Source organism: Colias philodice, chromosome 23 (assembly GCF_061535455.1).
Source record: "Colias philodice isolate Cphi_HAF_F1 chromosome 23, ilColPhil1 Martin Lab GWU primary, whole genome shotgun sequence".
Taxonomy (NCBI): Eukaryota; Metazoa; Arthropoda; class Insecta; order Lepidoptera; family Pieridae; genus Colias; species Colias philodice.
The window spans coordinates 3,787,397-3,809,329 of record NC_143108.1 but is presented as its reverse complement, the minus strand read 5'-3'; the positions used below and the strand labels follow the sequence as shown (position 1 = coordinate 3,809,329).

The 21,933-nt window shown below is 34.6% G+C and overlaps 1 protein-coding gene and 1 non-coding gene across 4 annotated transcripts in view; one reads left to right on the top strand and one right to left on the bottom strand.

Moving 5' to 3' along the window:
- LOC149477977 (lateral signaling target protein 2 homolog) overlaps positions 1 to 21,933 on the top strand; it is a 58,377-nt gene that overhangs the window by 25,774 nt on the left and 10,670 nt on the right. For all 3 annotated transcript variants that reach the window (XR_016317506.1, XM_089709963.1, XM_089709964.1), the window contains exons 3-13: positions 8,821 to 8,958; positions 9,316 to 9,506; positions 12,707 to 12,854; positions 13,323 to 13,428; positions 13,931 to 14,086; positions 14,993 to 15,092; positions 15,422 to 16,822; positions 17,316 to 17,420; positions 17,960 to 18,159; positions 18,539 to 18,746; positions 19,904 to 20,037. Coding sequence is in view for 2 of the 3 variants with exons in the window: in XM_089709963.1 (XP_089566089.1) it covers positions 8,821 to 8,958; positions 9,316 to 9,506; positions 12,707 to 12,854; positions 13,323 to 13,428; positions 13,931 to 14,086; positions 14,993 to 15,092; positions 15,422 to 16,822; positions 17,316 to 17,420; positions 17,960 to 18,159; positions 18,539 to 18,746; positions 19,904 to 20,037 (2,887 nt within the window). In the remaining variant the exon portion in view is untranslated. The remainder of the gene's footprint in view (positions 1 to 8,820; positions 8,959 to 9,315; positions 9,507 to 12,706; positions 12,855 to 13,322; positions 13,429 to 13,930; positions 14,087 to 14,992; positions 15,093 to 15,421; positions 16,823 to 17,315; positions 17,421 to 17,959; positions 18,160 to 18,538; positions 18,747 to 19,903; positions 20,038 to 21,933) is intronic.
- On the bottom strand, positions 10,595 to 10,711 carry LOC149477978 (U5 spliceosomal RNA). The gene has a single exon (XR_016317525.1). It is a non-coding gene; the product is annotated as a U5 spliceosomal RNA (small nuclear RNA).

The following is a 21,933-nucleotide window of genomic DNA, read 5'->3' as shown; positions in this document are numbered from 1 at the left end:
TATAATTCAGTTTTCCGTAGTTAAAACAATGTGAGTAGGTATAGGTAAACAAGGATATCTACAAAATCAAAATGCTTGTTGACTCGAGTGCAGACAAAATTAAATTTCTTTTATTTAATATTATCATAACGAAACAGCTGCGGCCATATCATATCATGTCAATAAATATACTTTTTTTTGCCGAAAACGTGACAAGCTCATAATCTAGGGCACGTGATTCATAATATTACCATTAAATGGGCGTGAAGTTAAATATATTGTCATTTTAATTGTTTTATAATTGGAGGGTAATGTTGGCCTTTGTTCTCTAAACGGTAGGGCGATTATAAGAAAGATATAAACCTTTCAATATAAGTACAGTGTTTTGTGCTCTTATGTTACATTGTTTAATTTATATTAATATTTATATATAATGCACAATATAAAATTTTGATTTGATTCGATATTATTGTATATTAAATATTGTCGTAACAGCAGATGTATACCTACAGTAGTATTATGTGGTTAAATTGAACAGTTAAATCCATTTATGTGGGTTAGGAATGTAATATGCATGTTAAAATTATGTGTTGTAACTTGTATTGAATAAAATTGAATTGTTTGAACAAAAAAAAAAATGCTGTATTACTCAGGAATAATAGTATGCCTTTCTGTGGTGGAAATGTAATTAAATCCGCGAATAAAAAAAAACTTTCCGTCTTATAAGGTCGAAAATGAACAATTGCAGTTATCTCAGATAAATTAGTAAATAGACATACAGTAGATAGGTATTATATTTATATCCTTCTTAGTTTTTAGGGTTTCCAGCTTTTATCAAAGCTCTCATGCTCTCGTTGCTTTAAAGTGCTCTTGACCTGGCCTTTTTGGATAACGTCGCCCATTTTAGAGTAACATTCGTCTAGGTCACACTTTTCTAAATGGACATATTTTGATATGAATGTAACTTGCTATGTGGTTTTCAGAAAAACGGGAAACTTTTTATTGTAATTATAACATTTTGAATTTTTCGTCACCAAATCTACCATAATATAGTTAGTATGATTATCTGGCGGTTAGTAAGCACTTTACTAGTCTATGTACTAACTTTATTTATTTTATAATCCTTTCAATAATAATAATCTATGAAATATATCAAATGTCTGCAAAAACATTTAAATCCGTTATGTACCTTCAATCATTATCACTTACAAATTGTAATAATATATGCGTTTCTAATATTTGCATAGATTTAGACGAAATTAGCGCCTTATACCTATTCCGTGTTAACAAAAAAATCGTGGACGAATAGTTTTTATAATATGTATGTGCAATATGGCCTATATAGGATAAACTATCGCACCTTGAATGTTTGTGTGTGATTGTGTGATTCATACTGGAGGTCGTGGTAATATAACAATGGTGAGCATAGCTCGTGGTTTTGTGCATTTATTTAATGTTTATTATTTAGGTATTAAGGTTAACTATTGTGCTATTGAGCGTCGTTTGTTTTGATTATGCGGAACGTAGCGGTATCAATTGAAATAGGTAGAAGAATTTTCTTAAATACAATATAGAATAAAGATGTTATTTCAAAGAAAATAAACTTTTACCGACTTTTTTGTGAATTGTAAAAGACACCGTTTACGATCAAATTTAGGGTAAGTGGGTCTAGAGAGAATACTGCAATTGATATCTAAGTTAAAGAGCAAACAGTCAGTATGAAAATATTTTAGTAAATACATAAGTAGTATAAAAATTAAAAACTTTTAAATTGTATTTAAATAAGATTACTTATAATATTGTGTGAATCGAGATAACATCACCTATCTGTATGCATACAAATAATAAAATTCATTGAACATAACTCACTTTAAACGGCAATTGAGTTAACAACATTATCGACTGATGCTTCATTAGCGAAATTTCACCACAAAGCAAATTCGAAACTCGATGTCCGAACTAATGACTCATTATAAACTTTTGAGCTTATCCGATACATATATTTGAGCATATATCATATTATGTAATTAACTCTCGATAGGTATACATTTTAAAACTTTCTTTTAATTGGTATTTACCTCGGGCTTCGTTCACGTGAACTATTTGGTTTTGTTGTTCCGGATTATCATTTATGATCAATGCAAATTAAGTGATGAATCTCTGATCAGATGAAAAACCTACATAATAATAATTCCTATGATATGTGCGTGCGCTTGTAATTAATCACACAAATAAGAGTGTATATTTGCGATTAAGGAAGACTAAAGTACATACCTATAACGTTATTTTTGAAGTCACATGCTATACTTTCAAGTTTCATAATATCGAAAATTTTAGCAATCACACAATAAAAAAGGCATTATTCGAAACCGGTTTCTTTCCATTTTTCCATTAGAGTACCTTGCCCTCGATGTTGTTTATTTGCGTTGTGTTTAAAACGTTTATATAACAGGATTTCCTCGTGGATATGAATATTTATTTTGTTCGATCGTTTAATATGTCTCAAGTAAGCCATACTATAAAAATAAAGGCGTAATCTGTCCGTTTTAAAAACATGCTCAATTCTTATGTATAATGTGTTTACGTGAATGATGACGTCATATTTAGAGCCAAAAATGATGGATTGGATGACCAACGTGACGTCAGGTTACGGTCGACGTACAGATTCATCAAAATGAGTCGTTGTGTATTTGATGTAGTGGAGCGCCGTAAGGTTTATACCTCGGAATCCAGGGCCAGTCAATGAATCTTAATATAAACCTTGAAAATATGTTTTTAATAGTATATAGAAAAATGTTAAAAAAAATTTTTTTCGCGCTCTCAGTTTTTTAATAATTATTATAAACAATTATTAATTTTTTGGAGTTTTCATTGATTTATATTAGTCAAAAGTCATATTTTAAAAAGAACAACTATTACAAACTTGAAAACTTGATCTTGGATCTTTAGGGACTGCAGATATACCAATGAAGGTCGGGTTGGAGAATAGAGGGGATAACAGCAGCTGTTCGGTATTGTTCATGGCGGGCTCTCACAGGAGCTGTTGTTTTCGTTCCGAAAAATATTTATTTCAGATTTTTGTTTATTAAAAATTAATGTTTAAGTATATTATTGTGCAGTGAGTGTGATAAAAGTTGATTACTGAACATTACTGAGTTTTAAAAACTTTGAAAATAGTGGCATAAATTGTAAGTAAGTATTTGTTTTTCATTTATATTACATGCTTTTGAAAAGAGTTATGAATATTTTGTAATAAAACGATGTTAAAAGTTAGAATATAATAGTAGAATTTAATAATATAAATCATTTATTATGTAAAAGTTAGTTATTAATATTAGATACTAATATTTGTTGTTGCAGCCACGTGTCGCAATGGGTGAACCATCCAGTATTGATAGTAGATACAAGCAATGATTGCCTCATTTGTGATAAAATCTGATCTAGTTCTGAATTAAGCTCTGAACTAGGAGATATTATAAAAGTCACTAGAGGCATATCATCATTAAAAGCTGCATCTGCGGAAAGAGGGGATGGACTTTCTCAGTATATTAATACTCGCGACTTTGTCTACGTGCATTCGGTAGGCAGACAAAAATATATTAATAAAGGATGCATTAATTCTTATTTAAAAAAAAGAACACCACATCTGCATGCTCTCCACCTAAAAAAAAGCTTTGAACAGCTACTTCAATTGATTTTGATTGGAAAACTAGGTGCTTCTTTTGTGAAAAAGAAGCGGATGAAATGAAGGAAAGAAGGAAGTCCAAGTCGTCAAGACAACAAATCAGCTACGTCACTAGTACTGATTTCAAGAAAAGTATTGTAAGTTTGATATGTGAAGACAAAAGTGAATATTGTCGCAATATTCATAAAAGAATTGTGGGCGTGTTAGATTTAGTAGCTCAGGGAGCTAAACATCACGCGGATTGTTACATGTGTTTAAAAACAACGCTAAAACAGACTCAGAGGGAGAAAAAAATTCAGCTTATTTACACCGCAAACAATGACGCAACGACCAGCTCAGGAATCTTTATTAAAAATTATTTTTTGCTCGTGCAAAACAGGATGTGGAGCATCTTGTAGGTGCAGGAAAAGTGGATTAAACTGCACTGCAGCTTGCTTAGAAGGCAATGGTGACAGCTGCACTAATCCTTCACCTACAATCTATATCAACGAGATCGACGACGACGACAATAATGTACAATGATGTAACAATGTGTATAGTTAATGATAATTTTTTTTTGTAACTTATTTTTACGATAATCTAATAAATTAACATTGAAGTTACTCTGCACATATAATTTATTACAAATAAAATTAAATTTTTCACTATAAACACTTTTTCCCCCTTCCGCCTCTAATTTTTCAGTAAATTGTTGTTAAAAATTGTTGTAAATCGAGATCGGTCAATTTTTTTTTTTAACTTTTTTATTTGAGGTTTTAATAATGCAGTCTCATACTTGATATACAGATTCATTGACTGGCCCTGGGTTCCGAGGTTTGACCATTTTTATGCCTTACGGCACTCTACTAATGGTAAATTCTGTAAAATATGTAGAAGGTAAATAAACTCGTGAAGAATCGCGTATTATAGGTACGATAGTGAATAGAAATTTCTATTTGTTTTGGGCTTTATTTCTGTTTAGTGTTTACCAATGTAACAATAATGTTTTAATTAGCATATTATATCTATTATTAATTATTTATTTTTATACATGTGTTGGTCTCATATTATGTAGGTTATAGGTACATAGTACATACATATATTATATTGCTTGTCATGATGTACCTAGTAGATATTCGAGGAGTAGCTAAAATTTTACATAAAATGTGAATTTTGTGGTAGGTTTATCTTAATTGTTTAGGTTATATTTTAATTACATATTAGGTCGAATTGTGTTTGAACAGATGTAAATATTTCAAACTAATTTAATTATAAGTACAATATGGGGGTTTTCAAGGGGAGAGTGAACGGGTAAAATGAGGGAAGCGCGCTGCGCGTACCTACTATCTTAGACCACATCTTAGCTTTCCATCAGGCGAGCCGCGAGATAGTGGTCAAGCGCTTCCTTATCTACAACAAAAAAAAAACTAATTATCATTGTTATCTAAATTTGTAAGACGTTTGTGGGCTGTGGCTTAGTGGTTAAATTCTCTTAACTAACAACGTCCGAAACAGTAATCAACTAACCGAAATATATTTTGTATAGGTACATTCTAATATCTAGATAGTTGGATAATAAGGCTTGTCTTATTAATTTAGGTAATTAGGTACATGAGTTCTGCGTTAAAAATATTAAGAAATAAATCCTATTACTCAGAAATAAATGTTTTCCAAACAAAATATACCTAAACAATGCTTTCAAATCAAGTTTATCTTAAAATTTTATGCGCACTATCAGACAGACAGATGGGTATGTGTTGTATAATTAATAATTATACTTAAAATAAGTTTAATTTTGATGCCATTTAAATATCTCCGTCTGTATTTTAAGATACAATTTTGTATAAGGATAAATCCCCGAGGTAGTGATAAAGAAAATTTATTTATATTTTAGCGACAAAATTCATCTGTTTCCTCAATATGTAAATAGTATACGGATCATTCACATCGTCTATAGCGTATCGATAATAATATTATACTCGCAAATCATGTAGGTAGTTGAATGCTCTTAGTAAAACTTATTTTTATATCATGCTAGCTTTCCGCCCGCGGCTTCGCCCGCTTTGTCTAAAACATAATAAATTTGAGCATATATCATATTATGTAGGTAATTAACTCTCGATAGGTATACATTTTAAAACTTTCTTTTAATTGGTATTTACCTCGGGCTTCGTTCACGTGAACTATTTGGTTTTGTTGTTCCGGATTATCATATTTTATGATCAATGCAAATTAAGTTATGAATCTCTGATCAGATGAAAAACCTACATAATAATAATTCCTATGATATGTGCGTGCGCTTGTAATTAATCACACAAATAAGAGTGTATTTTTACAATTAATGAAGTCAATTAATTATGTAAGAAAAGTTTAGTATTTATGAAATTATATACTAAAACCTTCCTCTTGAATCACTCTATCTATTAAAAAAACCGCATCAAAATCCGTTGCGTAGTTTTAAAGATTTAAGCGTACATAGGGACATAGGGACAGAGAAAGCGACTTTGTTTTTAAATACTATGTAGTGATTAGATCTTTATTTTGTCCATATTGTATTATAATGAATTGCCAAAGCTGTTGCTAAGAGTTATAGGGACCGGCTCGACCAATTCGGCTAATGTTTTCAAGTTTTTGTTAAGGCACAAAGAAGTTTGTTATGGAGAGAAAACACGAAAAAGTCGCAATAGGGCAGAACGACGTCTGCCAAGTGCCAGTGCTGCTATTAGATAAAAAATTCAGTTTAATAATAACTCTTACCAAAAACAAATAATAAACGAAGAATGAACTACTTATATGTTTCCAATAATTTTCCTGCGCTCCAAAATTGCCCCTTTACTATTTTATATTTAATTGAAATTAACATGAACAACACGGCAATCAATGCGTTCAGGTTCAATCGTTTACTAGGCTTTTAATTATATTAATTAATGCGTTACAAGGAACACACTCATCGATGTAATTACTATGATAAACGCGATACCGAAACGTGTACACTGCAGGTAATTAATGCTTTTGTTTGGTGAATTACATGCAGATACAGTGGTGAGATGGTGATATGCAATTTTAAAGGTGTATTTGAGGTTTGTTTGCTTTCAGTTACGTCGTTTCATATCTGTATATAATTTATTTAACAAATATCTTGTGTGTTGTTTATTATTGTCTATTGTCTAATATGTGCCAAAGTCTCATATGCTTGTTGGGTAGGGGTTGCGAAAGCTATGGAAGGGATTTAAATTACAGCTGGAAGAATAACTATTCACGTGTCTGAGAAACTATATATGCAATATTAATATAATGTAGTTACCTTCCCGGTGTATAAAGTTGTAAGCGACTCATGCGCAGTGTCAGATCGACACTCGATAGTGTGCACTCAACCTTATCGCGTGTGATGCGATTGCAACCGGTGTGCACGCGACCGCGTCTGCGTCTTGCGATTGCCTCGCTACGGTGACAAGTGCATTTGTATGTATATACATGTGTGTATATGTGTGTGTATTTGTGGGTTATAGATACTAGGTAGCGTGATGGTGAAATAAATGTAGTAGTATAGTATATGATTACTTCATGTTATTTTACCAGTCTTTAAAATAGCCAATGAGTTTTATGCATGAAATATATATCAAATTGGTGAAAATATAGCAAAAAAATCTCTGTCTAATGCATTAGTAGCAATACATAAGTTCGGTCGTATTAAGTACCTAATAAAAATCTCATGCGCAGTGACAGATCGACACTCGATACTTCGATAGTGTGCACTGGACCTTATCACGTGTGCACGCGACCGATTGCGTCGCTAGTAACAAATGCGTTTGTATGTGTGTGTGTGTAGTTGTGGTTATAGGTACTAGGTAGCGTGATGGTGAAATAAATGCGTAGCATTTCATTGGAATTCTTTCATGTTATTTTAGATTTTTTTTAGTTTTAACTTTTTTTAATAAACAGTTTACAAATAATAAGCTATAAAATAGTACTAAAACTAAACAAATGTAATATATTCGTACCAATTTGAATATTTTATTATTCAGACTAAAGCATCTTGCGAATTGGAATTGACACATAAGTGTCCTGTGTCACATACCAATGTTAATGATTATAATTTATAGCCATACAAGACAATAACCACTCAGTACCAGTAATTACAATAATGAAGTCGTCAATGTCCCTTCTACAATTTCACCTAGGCACATAGAGCTTTGCCACTAATATACAGTAACACAGTAAAACTGAAACCGAACACGTCGCGGTCAGCGAACCGGACCGGTGTCCACTGTATGGACAATGCGTGTCACGTGACGCGGTAACCTGACACGACGTGATATACTAGGCGATCCAAATGAGATGTGGAGAGAGTAGCGTGTCAAATGTCATTTGGATAAATTATATTCAACGAAAAAGTTACCAGCTTTCCAGCCTTCCAGGGTAGAGAGATAACGCTCCAGATTCTAAAATGGGACCGAATTGTAACAAACGCTATCACTACATAGCATAAAACAAAGTCGCTTTCTGCCGCCTGTTTGTCTGTACCTATGCTTAAATCTACATAATTACGCTGAGTTTTGATGTATGGGTGTTTTTTGATCCGCTTGTAAGTTTAATTAAACTCATAGATAGGATTGTACGCACATGCCTTTTCATGAACATTTCTATACTAAGCTGTGGAATGTGAACGAGTTTTGTTGCGTATCAATAATTATCACTCCGAAAAACATCTGCTCGATTATCTCAAGATGTTTTGACTTTTTGATTCTAGGTATATTCTATGAATTCAATTATAATGACACTTAAACCAAGTTCAAGTTATGCCACCTGTCTGTCCTGTCCCATAAGCCACCTGTCTGTACTGAATGTTTAAAGATGATCGCGTCTTAGCTTTATCAAGAAATGTGATTATATTGATACTTAACTACGACTGAACATCAAGCAGTGCTAATATCGTTTACTTACCCATTCATAAATTCATTCTGTTAGACTTCTTCCAGAAGCACTTATGAATAATTGTCATAACATAGTTTTAACGACCACCGATTCGGAAAGCAGTTTACTACGGAGAAGAACCGACAAGAAACTTCGTAGTTGCTCTTTACAATATACTGACTCTCGAAACGTTTCATTTACGTACCCGTTCATACATCAACCATTTACGAACTCATCTTATAATAGTTCCTATTACGTTCCAGGATCGTGTGCTAAACATCACAAGCCAAATCATGGACCAAGTGCTGGGCGACGAGCGGGTGGCGCGCGGCTTCCGCGTCAAGTTCCCGGAGGACGTGCTGCAGGACAATCTCGCTGGGCAGCTGTGGTTCGGTGCTGAGGTCAGTTTTGTGTATCTATTTTTGATGAAAATTTAACAATGGAAGTGATTTTTAAACATATGCTATTTTAATTAAATGGTTAAAATATCGTTTTCATTAATGGATCGTGAATGAGCTTAAAGTGTGGTTGAGACATGAGTATTCATAGCTTTATGGAAAAATTGTTTATCATAGATAGAGATGAGTTCAACAAACGCTTATATTTGTAGACATAATGTATGTATATCACGAATGTATATTTGTAGTATTAAATACTGTTTTTACTTGTGTTATTTACGTTAAGAGGACCATGTTTGTAAATATAAATAAACTGATTTCTCGTCACCAAAAAAAAAAAAAAACAACTTAAATTTCCAGTGCCTAGCCGCGGGCTCGTCAATACTGAACCGCGAAGAGGAATCGGCGGCGATGCGCCCGCTAGCCAAAGCGCTCACGCGCAGCCTCGAGACGGTGCGATCGTTGCTCCGGGAACAGTGCCTCAGGCCGCGGGGACTCGCGCTACAGGACCACGACGATATGCTGCATGAGAGCTTGAGGATATTCGATAGGTTAGTAGTCGAAAAAAAAAAAAGATTTTATAAAGTCGCTCAACGCTTGGCAAAAAATATATTAATATAACCATCTGTCATTCGATACTGTATACTCGCATGGGGTGGAGCTGCAAAAACGCGTCTAATATGTCTCGAAAGAGCTCAGCGTATGCTCTTAAAAATTATTACTTTCAAACCTTTTCTGTTCCCTACCTTCGACCTATATCAAGAGTTTAAAGTTCTCACAGTGCGACAACTATTCTTTCATAGCCTTATTTTAAAACAGCATAGTTTCCCTAGAGATAATAGTGACTTAACCCTGGCTTCAAAGCGTAAAAAGAATAAAGTTTTTATTATTCCTAGAACTAATCTTAAAAAAAGCAGAAATCATATAAATTTCTTGGGCCCCGCCTTATATAATTTTGCTAATAAGGAGTTTAAAATATCTAATCTATCTAATTACAAACTTCGAACAGTAGCACACGACTGGTTTCAAGGATTAAGCTATGATGACACTGAAAAAATTTTGTATGATATCCTCTAAAAATCACACAAACACACACATACATACGCACACACACGTACACGCAAGCGCATACACACTCACTCACACACACAGACACACATACTCACATAATTAGATAACTTGTAAGAAACCATTTTATAATGAATATCTTTATATATATTATATGTATATTAATCTTATTTATTTATATATTTATTTATTTTTTAAAGTTAAGTCTAACTAAGTTTGAAGATTGTACCTACATAAAAATTTCTGTCTCTAAATATGTATTGTTAAAATCATATTGTTAAAAATATGCTAAGCCGACGGAGGTCACTGGTTGACCCCGCACAGGATTTTCCTAGTGGGTTAACCAGGGATTTACTACAATTTATATGAGTTGTAAAAATTGTGAAACAAATAAATAAATTTGAAATTTGAATTTGATTTGAAAGCATGCATATTGCATAGTCAATAGATCATAATAAGATCTTAACGTATTTGACATTCCCTTCATTTTAATGTTTTTTTTTTAATAAAACATGTCTTTCTAATCGGTATGATATGTTATTAATTAATAATTTTAATGTATAATTTATATACCCTACACGAATGTAGGGTGTAAAAAATTGAGTTAGACTCATTTGAGTGTTCCCCTCCACGGAAATCTTTAGTAAAAGGCGAAAGATTTATACGTTTTGAAGGGAAACCAGAGTGCCGAAGCTAAATATGCGTTAGAATAAGTAGTTTTACGAAAAGAATAACATAAGCGCGAGTTACAAACAGCATGAACAACGGTGGTGCCATCTAGTGGCCGTATTAGTAAACCTAGTTTGCCTGACCTACTCATATGGGTTGTTTGTTACATACCCAGATAATGTTATTTTGTAGCAATTAGTTTTGATATTAAATTAAATAGGTTAATAATGTATTCATTAGTCACATTTCAACATGCCACTTCCGCTTATAACCTAAACCTACACCTTTTTACCACAGTATTACCATCCTACAGTATGGCGACGAATGTACTTGTGCAGAGAAACGGAGGGGAACTGGCGGGGGGTCGGGCGACGCGGGCCGCTTAATGCAATCACGCTGAGTTTGCATTAACTATCGCGAAAGGACGACGCAGTCGTATTTTTTGTGTAATAATTTTATTATACATAGGTACTTACATATTCTATTATGACGCGCAAAAACTGTTCCGTTTACGGATGTAAATCTACATTGAAATCCCAGAAGGAAACAATATTTCAGAAAGATTGTATTAATTGTATCTGTTGAATTAAAATCAAAGCTATGTACCTATATGTTGTCCTCATTATTTTCTAATCAGATTGTGCATCCCAATGCGAATGCATTACTTACTCAAATGGTATACTATACAATTAAGAACATCCAAAAATAAAGTGTCCACGTAAATAATATTTAGCAGTGCAATATCTGTAATTATATATTTACTAGCGGTCCGCCCCGGCTTCGCCCGTGGTACATATTTACGTTTTCTCTACATAAAAACCATCCTCGTACTTCAAGGAATATAATAAAAAAAGAATTATCGAAATCGGTTCAGCCGTTCTCGAGTTATGCGCTTACCAACACATTTTGCGATTCATTTTTATATATAAGATGAACAAATAATTACATCAGATTTAATAATCGCAATTATTTTGAATGTACATATGAATAAATGATTTCATCATAATATTAATAATCACAATTGTTTTATTTCCCATTTGTTGCAACCCTAGCGTATTTTCGTGTGGCAGCGTAAGTACCTACGCTGGCGGCGGCATCGCGCGACATCAAAGGCGATTCCTTACTGTAGGAAATAATATTGTAATACTGTGTTTTTACTTACAATACATATACTATAATTACGGTCTTACTAATAAAATGTTACCCATTCGCTATGCAATGAATTAGTTATTGTTATTAATTGTTATTAAATTTACAATGACAATTATGCATTTGCGAAAGTAAATAATGTTTTATTGGAATTTGACAAAATATGTTCTTTGGGAAAAGTTGTTCAGTTTTATGGGCTCATTACAAATATTATGGGGATTTTGTTACATTCTGTATACGTAAATATGATAATTCATATAAATACACAAATACCATAACAAAAAAGTTTGTCAACAAACAATTTGAAATAATTAATAAAATAATTATACATTTACGTTATTTTTATTTTCTTTTTTGCTGACCCTACCATACGTCAGTGTCAGCTTTGGCCGCCATTGAAGATTCGTTTCTTTATTGAACTACCTAATACTATAAATACGGTCTTACTAATAAAATGTTACCCATTCACTATGCAATGAATTAGTTATTGCAATAACCTGTCTTTTTTTTATGATTGACGTTTCATGTGAGCAAGAGCAGGACACAGCTATGGTAGAAAATCGTAGAAATTTATCCATTGTTTAACTTTTTATTAGTAAGGCCGTTAGATTGCAACTTTATAATGATCTAAAGTTAATGATTATTAAAGTGAAACTTTTATTACATCGTCTCAAACTTTTTGGTCTGTGTAGCGCATGTCGCGTGTATCGCGGCTGCCGAGTAGGTATACCTACTCGGCAGCCGACCGTCACGCGACATGCGCTACACAAAGCAGTGTTCGGAACCGTTCGAACAGTTTCACTTTTACCGTGGTTTCATAAAACCACACAATATTTTTTATAAATACCTTATCTTTACCTTTCAGATTGTTCGCCGAATTCGAGCTATGCTACGTGAGCGCAATGGTCAACGTAAAAACACCGCACGAGTTTGAAGCTCAACAACTTATTTGTGTGCTTTTCTCTGAGAGCTTGAGAAGAGCATTGAAACACAACTTGCTTACGCAGGAACAGGTATGGAGCATTTATTTATTGATGAGGAATATGTATGATTCTTATTATTTTGATACTATGAAATTTATCACCGATAGCCGATGTAAGGAGTAACTTAGGCTACTTTTAAATGTGATATTTCATAAGGATAAGCAATATTGGGATTAAAATTAATCATGGATGAAACTGCAGGACGCAGCTAAATTGCATAAAAAATCATTATCATTATCCGAATATTTTCTCAAAATAGAACTAGCAGTCACTTAGTTTCGTTCTAATTATAGGATTTAGGGACGATTTTTCAATGCTTGGATAAAACTTATCCGTCCAAGTATTACACGATAATATTAAAATGTCACGTAAACTGTCAAATACGGGCAATTAGAATACGTTTTTTTAAAGGGATATTTGACAAAAATAAACAAATAGATATTTTAGTTTTTCGTATTCATATTGTATATTAACAAAATAAATTTGTAAATATTTCAGGTGGATTCGTACGATCCGGCGTTGATGTTCGCAGTGCCCCGCCTTGCGATAGTCAGCGGCTTACTCATATACTCTAGTGGCCCGCTGTCTATCGATAAACCGCCTGGTAAGTTGATTTTATTTAAATGTTATATGATTCGTGTTGTCTTTTGTGTTCTGTCTGTGTAGTGTGAAAAGTGGTCGTGGATTAAAATGTAAAAGATGGTACTTCATATCATTAATTTATTTAAAAATTCTACACTGTAAATGTAAAATTCAAAGGAATATAATATGAAGAAAATAAATTTGTAATGGTATTTGCAGAGGAAACGTCGAATTAGTTCTTTAGTGTATCGGTTGTGAATTGTAGGTCGTGTATTGTATTTTTCTAATCGGACCAGTAGTTCCTGAGATTGGCGCGTTCAAGCAAACATACTCTTCAGTATAGATGATTCACACATTTGTTCGTATCTATCCGTAAAAACGTTTAAAATAATATACAATTTAGTATAGGAATAAATAAGGAATAATGTCAACGGCATATAGTAGTATAAGATTTTTGTAGTAGTTTGTAATGTTTTTGCAGTAATGAAGGCTTATTTTATTTTATTTATTTTATTTATCCGCAGAGGAGATGTCGGACATGTTCCGTCCGTTCCGCACGCTGCTGCACAAGATCCGCTCGCTGCTGTGGACGCTGGAGCGGCGCGAGCTGGCCGCGCTCGAGCGGCTGCTGTGCACTAACGGGGACTTGGCTGCGTTATCCGGCCTTGATCTGCCGCCCGGTCAGTGTTATCCTACTACTTATTATAAAGGCAAAAGTTTGTAAGTATGGATGTATGGACGTATGGATGTTTGTTACTCTTTCACGTAAAAATTACTGAACCGATTACAATGAAATTTAGCACACATATAGAGGGTAACTTGGATACACATAGGATAGGTTTTATCCCGGAAATCCCACGGGAACGGGAACTATGCGGGTTTTCCTTTGAAGCCGCGGGCGGAAATCTAGTTTTATTATATGACGACGCGGTTGGCGCAGTGGTAAGTAACTGCCTACTGAGCTGACGGTCCCGGGTTCGATCCCCGGTCTGGGCAAATATTTGTGTGATGAACTCAATTATTTGTTCTTGGGTCTGGGTGTTATCTATATATGTATTTATTAAATATTATATTTATCGTCGCCTAGTACCCACAACACAAGCCTTAATTGAGCGTACTGTGGGACTAGGTCGTTTTGTGTAATAATGTCCTATAATATTTATTATAGAGGTAAAAAATACTGTTTAAGTATCGCAAATCAAGATCTGCGACCTGGTGTTGGTCTCGATCATGGTCTCATGGTCCACACCGACGACATACGACCGAAGATTATCCTCTGCACTAAACGTCATCTACTACTATTACACCCCGGATACTCCATACAAAAGTATCGTTTTGACACTCACACTAGCATTAGACATCTGTACACAGGTTAAATGTGTGTGTTAACGCTTTGAAGTTGGTAACGACTGGCTGCGTGAGCCGACGTTAGCTAAATAAAAAGCAGTATTAAAAGCACTTTTCTGTGCTACTATAAAAATAACATTGAAAGAGAAACTTTTGCAATTAATTTAAGTATTGGTAGATTATGTGTTAAAGTTAAAAAAAAATCCATGATTTTAATAATTTCTTTCTTATCATTTCAGTGGAAGACTCATCAGCCGATTCGTGTTACCCGGACATCGGTGAATTTGTGTCGAAATTCTACGCGGACCACGCACATTGTAAAGAGTTGTATACGCAGAGGTATGTTTATGTCCTTTATTAGATAAATAACTTGTTAATTGCAACAAATTGTATTGAAAGTTAGTATTCCTATTTACATTATTATGAAATGAATCTTTCTTGATTTACATCAAGCGTTTATCCCAAATATTTTTATTTGCTTTACAACACATAATAAAATTAAAATTGGAAATATTATATTTTTGTTACCACAATTCTAAATATTTGCACACCCAATCGATAGGTATTAGCCACATAATATTTTAATTAAAACATCTGTAATTTGTAACTACGTTCTTGCAAATAAATATAATTTGAATTTGAATTTAAAGATCGCAAATTTTTTTCAGTTCCAACGAACCGACGATAACAGACGCTGACTACTTGCCAGACAATATAGAAGTGATGACACCAATCATAGATGGACTCAGGCGTCTCAACGAGGACATGGACGACGTGTCCGAACATGACGACAGAGACAAACACACAGACACGACAAGCACAGACACGTTCCAAACGAACGAGAGTATGGACAGAAGCAGGAAAATCAGTAGAGCTGAAACTGACCTGTCCTCACTGAGGAATCTATCCACCAACGGCCTTATGATGTTCGACCCGCTTGTCATAAACGCAGTTGCAGCGTCCACGTCAAACGAAACGCCCAGACAAATACCGGACCAAGAACTAGTCACGTCGCTTAACGAACAAGTCACGGAAATAGCTGATAGACTCTCCTCTATAGTTAGCGATGTTGACATTCTGGACCAAATGCATTCGTATTCTACCAACGATGTGCCCACTTTGACTGAGAATTCGGAAACATTCTTCCCCGGACCCAGGAATGACCAATTAAGTTGCATGCCCTCTACTAGTCACGGATATTTGATTCCAAACGCAATAAGCCAAGAACCAGTAGTATTAGCTTCGTTGTCGCACAACAATTCCGCGGTTTTCAACCAAGACGACGGCAACGAAATAGGAAACAATGATCTCCCCCTCATCATACCCGACAATATAGACGCAGAAATTGTAAATAGTAATATCTCCCTAGCTAACGTTAATCTAAGTTCCCTCCTACTCACTAACGAAGAGTTTAGACAAATAATAGATATCGATAACCGAAGTGAAGATAACACGAGCTTTCATTCCGCCAAAATGGACAACGATGAGCGCGTTAAATTCATGTTAGGTTACGATAGTGATCACGAATCGCCCGTCGATTCTGGAGTTAGCACAGAAAACACAAGCTTAGATAGATCTCCCGACACAGACCAGAATAAAATAAAAGACAACCATTTCATGGAACAAAACAGGGTATTAAACACGGAAGTCGATAAAGACGTAAAAAACAATCTAGAGAGTTCTTTCGATATATCCGGCGAGGTGACTGTAAATATAAATTATAAGGAGCAGGATAATCAGAAGAACGAGGCTGGATCATCACAAATAGTTATAGATAGGCTCCAAGGGGAGAGTTCCAATGAAAGTAATGCGCAAGAAGAATTTAGGACGATAGAGGAAGTTATAACCGAATTGAGAAGGCAAAGACTGTCCGATATTAATTTAACGCCGGTAGAAGAGAGAACAGAGACGCCGAATTCGTCACAAAGCAGTGTTAGAAAGAAACGAAAGAGTGGGGGCAAAAGTAAGAAGAAAAAATGGTCGCCCAGTATGGTGATATTGGATAATAGGACGACGCAATCGCAGAATAGCCCGCTCAGATTGAATTTGGACCATTTCGTTGAGGAAAGGTGAGTTTTTATCATTTTTAATGTGACATATTTCATTTAATCTTACTCTATACATGTAAAGTTTTGCAGCTTATGCCCATTTTGTATAGATATTCTGTTTTCTTAAAATTGTGTAAATATATTTCACTGAATATAACAATCGGAAAATTGTAATTTATCGTAGCAAAATGAAACAAAACAATTTCTCTAATTCTTAATTTTAAGAACTATGGTAACAGATTAGTCGTAGAAAACATCTTTCGGTATAGATATTATTGTGCGTGTTATATTTTGACGTGACAATGTCTTATAATTCGATAGAGCCGGCTGCACGCTCGAAAAAACATGACTCATGCGGCGTTACCTCGCTCTGAGACGTTCCATGTGCGAGCGAGAGAACGAGCGACAAAGAAGCACAATCGGACGTTGTCACGTTCAACTATCGTCAGTTAACCGACTTTACAGACAACCAATTTTTTTTTTAATTTTTTAAATGATTTTATTGATATTTCAGTGGAACGTCGTGTGGCACCTCCGAGTGTGCGGACGACGAGCAAATTGCATTAGCGCTACAAGCTCAAGAACTTGCCGCTAGACATCAGGCTAGAGCGAAATTCAAGTAAGTTTTTGTAATTTTAAATCGTGTTTAAGAAGTTCTGTTTATCTTTTGGAAATAGTCTTCGTACGTTCACTTTTTAACTACATTGAAGTTTTACGAGATTATTTTTATATATGTTAATTTTGCAAGGGTTAAAGATTTGCTTGTAGTTATTTCATAACCGGTTTCTATGTTATTTATTGTATAGTTTTTCCTATGCTGTAGCGCTATTGGTTGAATGTCAATTTCATTTTCAGAGCATCGTAAGTCTTTTCTTTTGATAAAATACAGATTATTTTATGTTGTACAATATTAAACTGTTGATCCCTTTATTCTAAAACTTAACTTATCACTACATAGTATAAAACAAAGTCGCTTTCTCTGTCCCTATGTCCCTTTGTATGCTTAAATCTTTAAAACTACGCAACGGATTTTGATGCGGTTTTTTTTAATAGATAGAGTGATTCAAGAGGAAGGTTTAAGTATATAATTTATCATGTTTTAGGCAAAGCGGGCGCAGCTGCGGGTGGAAAACTAGTAATTAAACATAACAATTTCAGATCGAGCGAAGACCTGATCCACCGTCTGTTCGTCTGTATAGCGGGCGTTGCAGACCAGTTGCAGACGAATTTCGCAGCAGACCTTCGGAACATTCTGAAGGCTGTGTTCATTATGAACCAGACGAGTGATACTCCACAAGAGGAGGAAGCACCTCCTGCTATAGAGTACCAGCCTACGGAGGATCAGGTTATACAGAATGGTAAGTGTAGTTACTATGTAAAATTAAATTGTAATATTGACATGATTTTAAAAGAGCAACTATGGAGTTTCTTGCCGGTTCTTCTCCTATAGGACTGCTTTCCGAATTGGTGGTAAATGTAAAAAAAATGTTATGACAATTCAAAAGTACTATTATAAGAAGTCTAATTGAATAACTAAATGCTTGAGTTTATTAATGTAGTTAAAATTAAATTTGATTTAGTCTCCTATAAATAGTTTTCTGTTGTTTTCTCTCGTGACACTATTTGTTGTATGAATCAAAAAATACTTATCCCAAATTATATCGATATTAATAAAACTTTAAATTTTTATACTCCATCAAAAGTGTAAATTTAATAATAAATTTAATTCACTTACAGGCAGTTCATTCGACAGCGTATATTCAGCGGAGGAAGTATACGCGGACAGTAATTCGGACACTCCCTCAGAGAACGGTCACATAGCGAGACGGAATACGGTCAACTCTGCGACAATTGACGAAACGACACAGAATGAGGGTAGACGGAAATCTATGGAGAATAACGGGAATCTACAAGCCTCTGTGTCCACTGGTGATCTCACTTTGAGGTAATTATGATATTTTTAAAGGTATATTTAGTTAAAAATCAGGTAATTACCTGACTTGTGTAAGCAAGCGAGATAGTAGCGAGTAATTTGAAAATATAACAGTCACATGCACAGGAAATATGGTTAATAACTCAGGCCCCGGAATCACAGACACAATAAAAAATCTATTGTGTCGTGGACCGATCGGGGCTCAATGGGTTAAATTATCTCAATAGTCAAATAAATCAAGCAACGTAAGGAATTGTTTAATATCGAATTTAACAGCTTACAGTTAATGATTCCTAGGATAATATAGTCAAACATATAACGCCTACAAGTAGGTCGCGTAGTGAACTTATGTGAACGTGCATTTTGCACGTGCGTAGCGTGTGAAACGTGATCAATGTTGAAATTGATATTTTTTGTTTTATGGCATTCAAATTTATATAAATATAAATTTATAAAGAATAGAAAAAGTTCGATCACGAGGCGGGACTCGAACCCGTATCCTTTCGCGCCATTCCGGGGCGGATGCCTGACCAATTCAGCCACTCGTGACCCGCCAGAGCAATCGAATTTATTCTATTCTTTCAGTTTTATGTGTCTAGAATAAACGTGATCAATGTTGAGAGCGGGTGCCTCCCGCGTGCTGCGTGTGTGGAAACTTTGTCGAGTAATCTCTTGCATTTTGAAGCGTGTTTCACTGAAGACTGATTTGTTTTTCCATTTTATTCATGATGCAAATCCTATTAATATTTGTAAGGATAGATGTGTATGTGTATATTTGTTCCTCTTTCACGCAAATACTTCTGAACCGATTACAATTAAATTTAGCACACATATACAGGGTAACTTTGATTAACACATAGGATAGGTTTCCCGGAAATCCCACGGGAACGGGAACTATGCGGGTTTTTTTTGAAAAAACGCGGACGAAGTCGCGGGCGGAAAGCTAGTATAAAAATAGTTTTTACTTGTATCGAAATATTTTTTTAAGCTATTGCATAGCTTCTATCGCGGGCCTTGAGCGCGGGGACCGAATCGAGAAATTCCGTAACGAAAAAACCTCACGCTCCCCACGGGGACGGGCGCGGAGGTGTGGCTTGAAGGCATAGCATGCAATAGCTTTACCGCGGCAGTCCCCGAGTGCCACACGTCTTTTTTTGTTTAATTTCCAGCGGTCGTTCCCGCACGGAGGGCCCGCACGTAGAGCGCTTGCCCGAGTGGGTGCCGGACATCGCGGCGCCGGCCTGCATGCGCTGCGCAAACAGCTTCACCGCCTTCCGCCGCCGGCACCACTGCCGGAACTGCGGTAAGCGCCCTGCACACTATTATATACAGGGTGTCCCACTAACGGTATACTAAGCGCGAAGGGACTTGTAGTTTTGCATACACTGATCACGTAAAAAATACTTAAGGTTGATGTTCCGACCGTCCCTCCATACATTTTTGATTACCTCTAAACACTTAACACAGACACTATTTCTTTAAAACTAATCATTTTATCACTTCTCTATAATGAAATGTGTGCGCGTTCGACCTTTTTAATCAATAATTTACAATATTTACTTAGAAAAACAACAGTAAAATACCGGAAAAATTTGACACTTCTACAGTAGTGTGCGTGACTTTTGCCAAGCGAAACACGACATAAAGCACGACATCTAGCGCATAGACTATATACTTATTACAGATCTAGCGCGTCAATGTCTAAACGAAAGGCGATGTTTAGACATTGACGCGCTAGATGTCGTGCATTCGCGTTCGTTATCTTATGCATAATGAGCATAATTCTAATAAATCAAAGTTCTGTGTAAAAATTGAGTAATTTCATTTCCAATCGTTCAAAGAAAATAACAATAAAATAAAATAAAACTAATGACCTTAGAAACTATGTTTTTTTTTATTTATTACTCATTATTGTTCGTCCGTCGTAGGTCTGTAAACTGTATTGTACACTGAAGGTAAATGGTACTGTAGGTACTTTAGTTCGGCGTCGTCGCTCGTCGGCTTGATATAAAATTACATTCTTGATTTCATTGACACGCGCTATGATTTGCGCGCGGAATTTCTTGTGTTGTGAATTTATTTTTGTATGCTATGCATTTTAATTGATTCAAATTGCAATGTTTCTCTAGTATGCATTTGAGACTATATTGTAAATTGTAATAATTGATCGTGGGTATAGTAATTAATTATTCTAATAACGCAATTAGTAATATATGTATTTTCGGTGGGATTCAAAACAAAAAATTGGCCCGTGATTTTTATGAAATTTCACCACATTGCAAATCACATCAATCATAGTTCATACACATGTATGACGAAAGTGATTAGTATTGTGGCTAACATTGACTCATCAGTTCATCACTGAAACCAGTGATAAATCAGTACCTATATCATATTGTGTTTGAATATTTTTAAACAATGATATAAGTATACAATTATTATAAATCGGTAAACTATCAAAGTAATCACAAACTTGCAAACATTGGTAAAATGTCCAGTAGTTTATGAGCCTATTCATTACAATCAAACAAACAAACAAAGTTTTCCTCTTTATAATATTAGTGTAGACAAACACTATGAATACGATCACGAATGCAAATTCGGGGATTTTCTAATTATTGCTAAATAATAATTGAATTCGTTTTGAAATACTCTATAATTTTTAGTGTATAAATAGACATTTATAATGTGGTGCTCATTTTTTTTGTACTGCTAACGCTATTGTAGGTACCTATTTTCGTTGTTTTATTTCAAGTGAACACGGCCATACAATTTTGTCACGAGCCGCCTATGATTGTAGGTACTTTTGTTAGGCTCCTTCGTCGTCCGCGTCGGCTCGAAAGTTCTTGATTTCATTGTCACGCGCTATGATTTGCGCGCGGATTTTCTTGTGTTGTGAATTTATTTTTGTATTATTATTATTTTTTATTTATTTTTTTATTTTATTGATTCAAATAAAATATTTCACTAGTATGCATTTGAGACTATATTGTATTATGTATAATTTATCGTAGGTATAGTTATTCTTATAACGCAGTTATATTTTCGGTGGGACAATTTGACCCGTGATTTTTCTGAAATATCACCACGTTGCAAATCACATCAATCATACACACGTATGACGAAAGTATAGTGGCTATAATTGACTCATCAGTTCATCACTGAAACCAGTGATAAATCAGTACATATATCATATTTT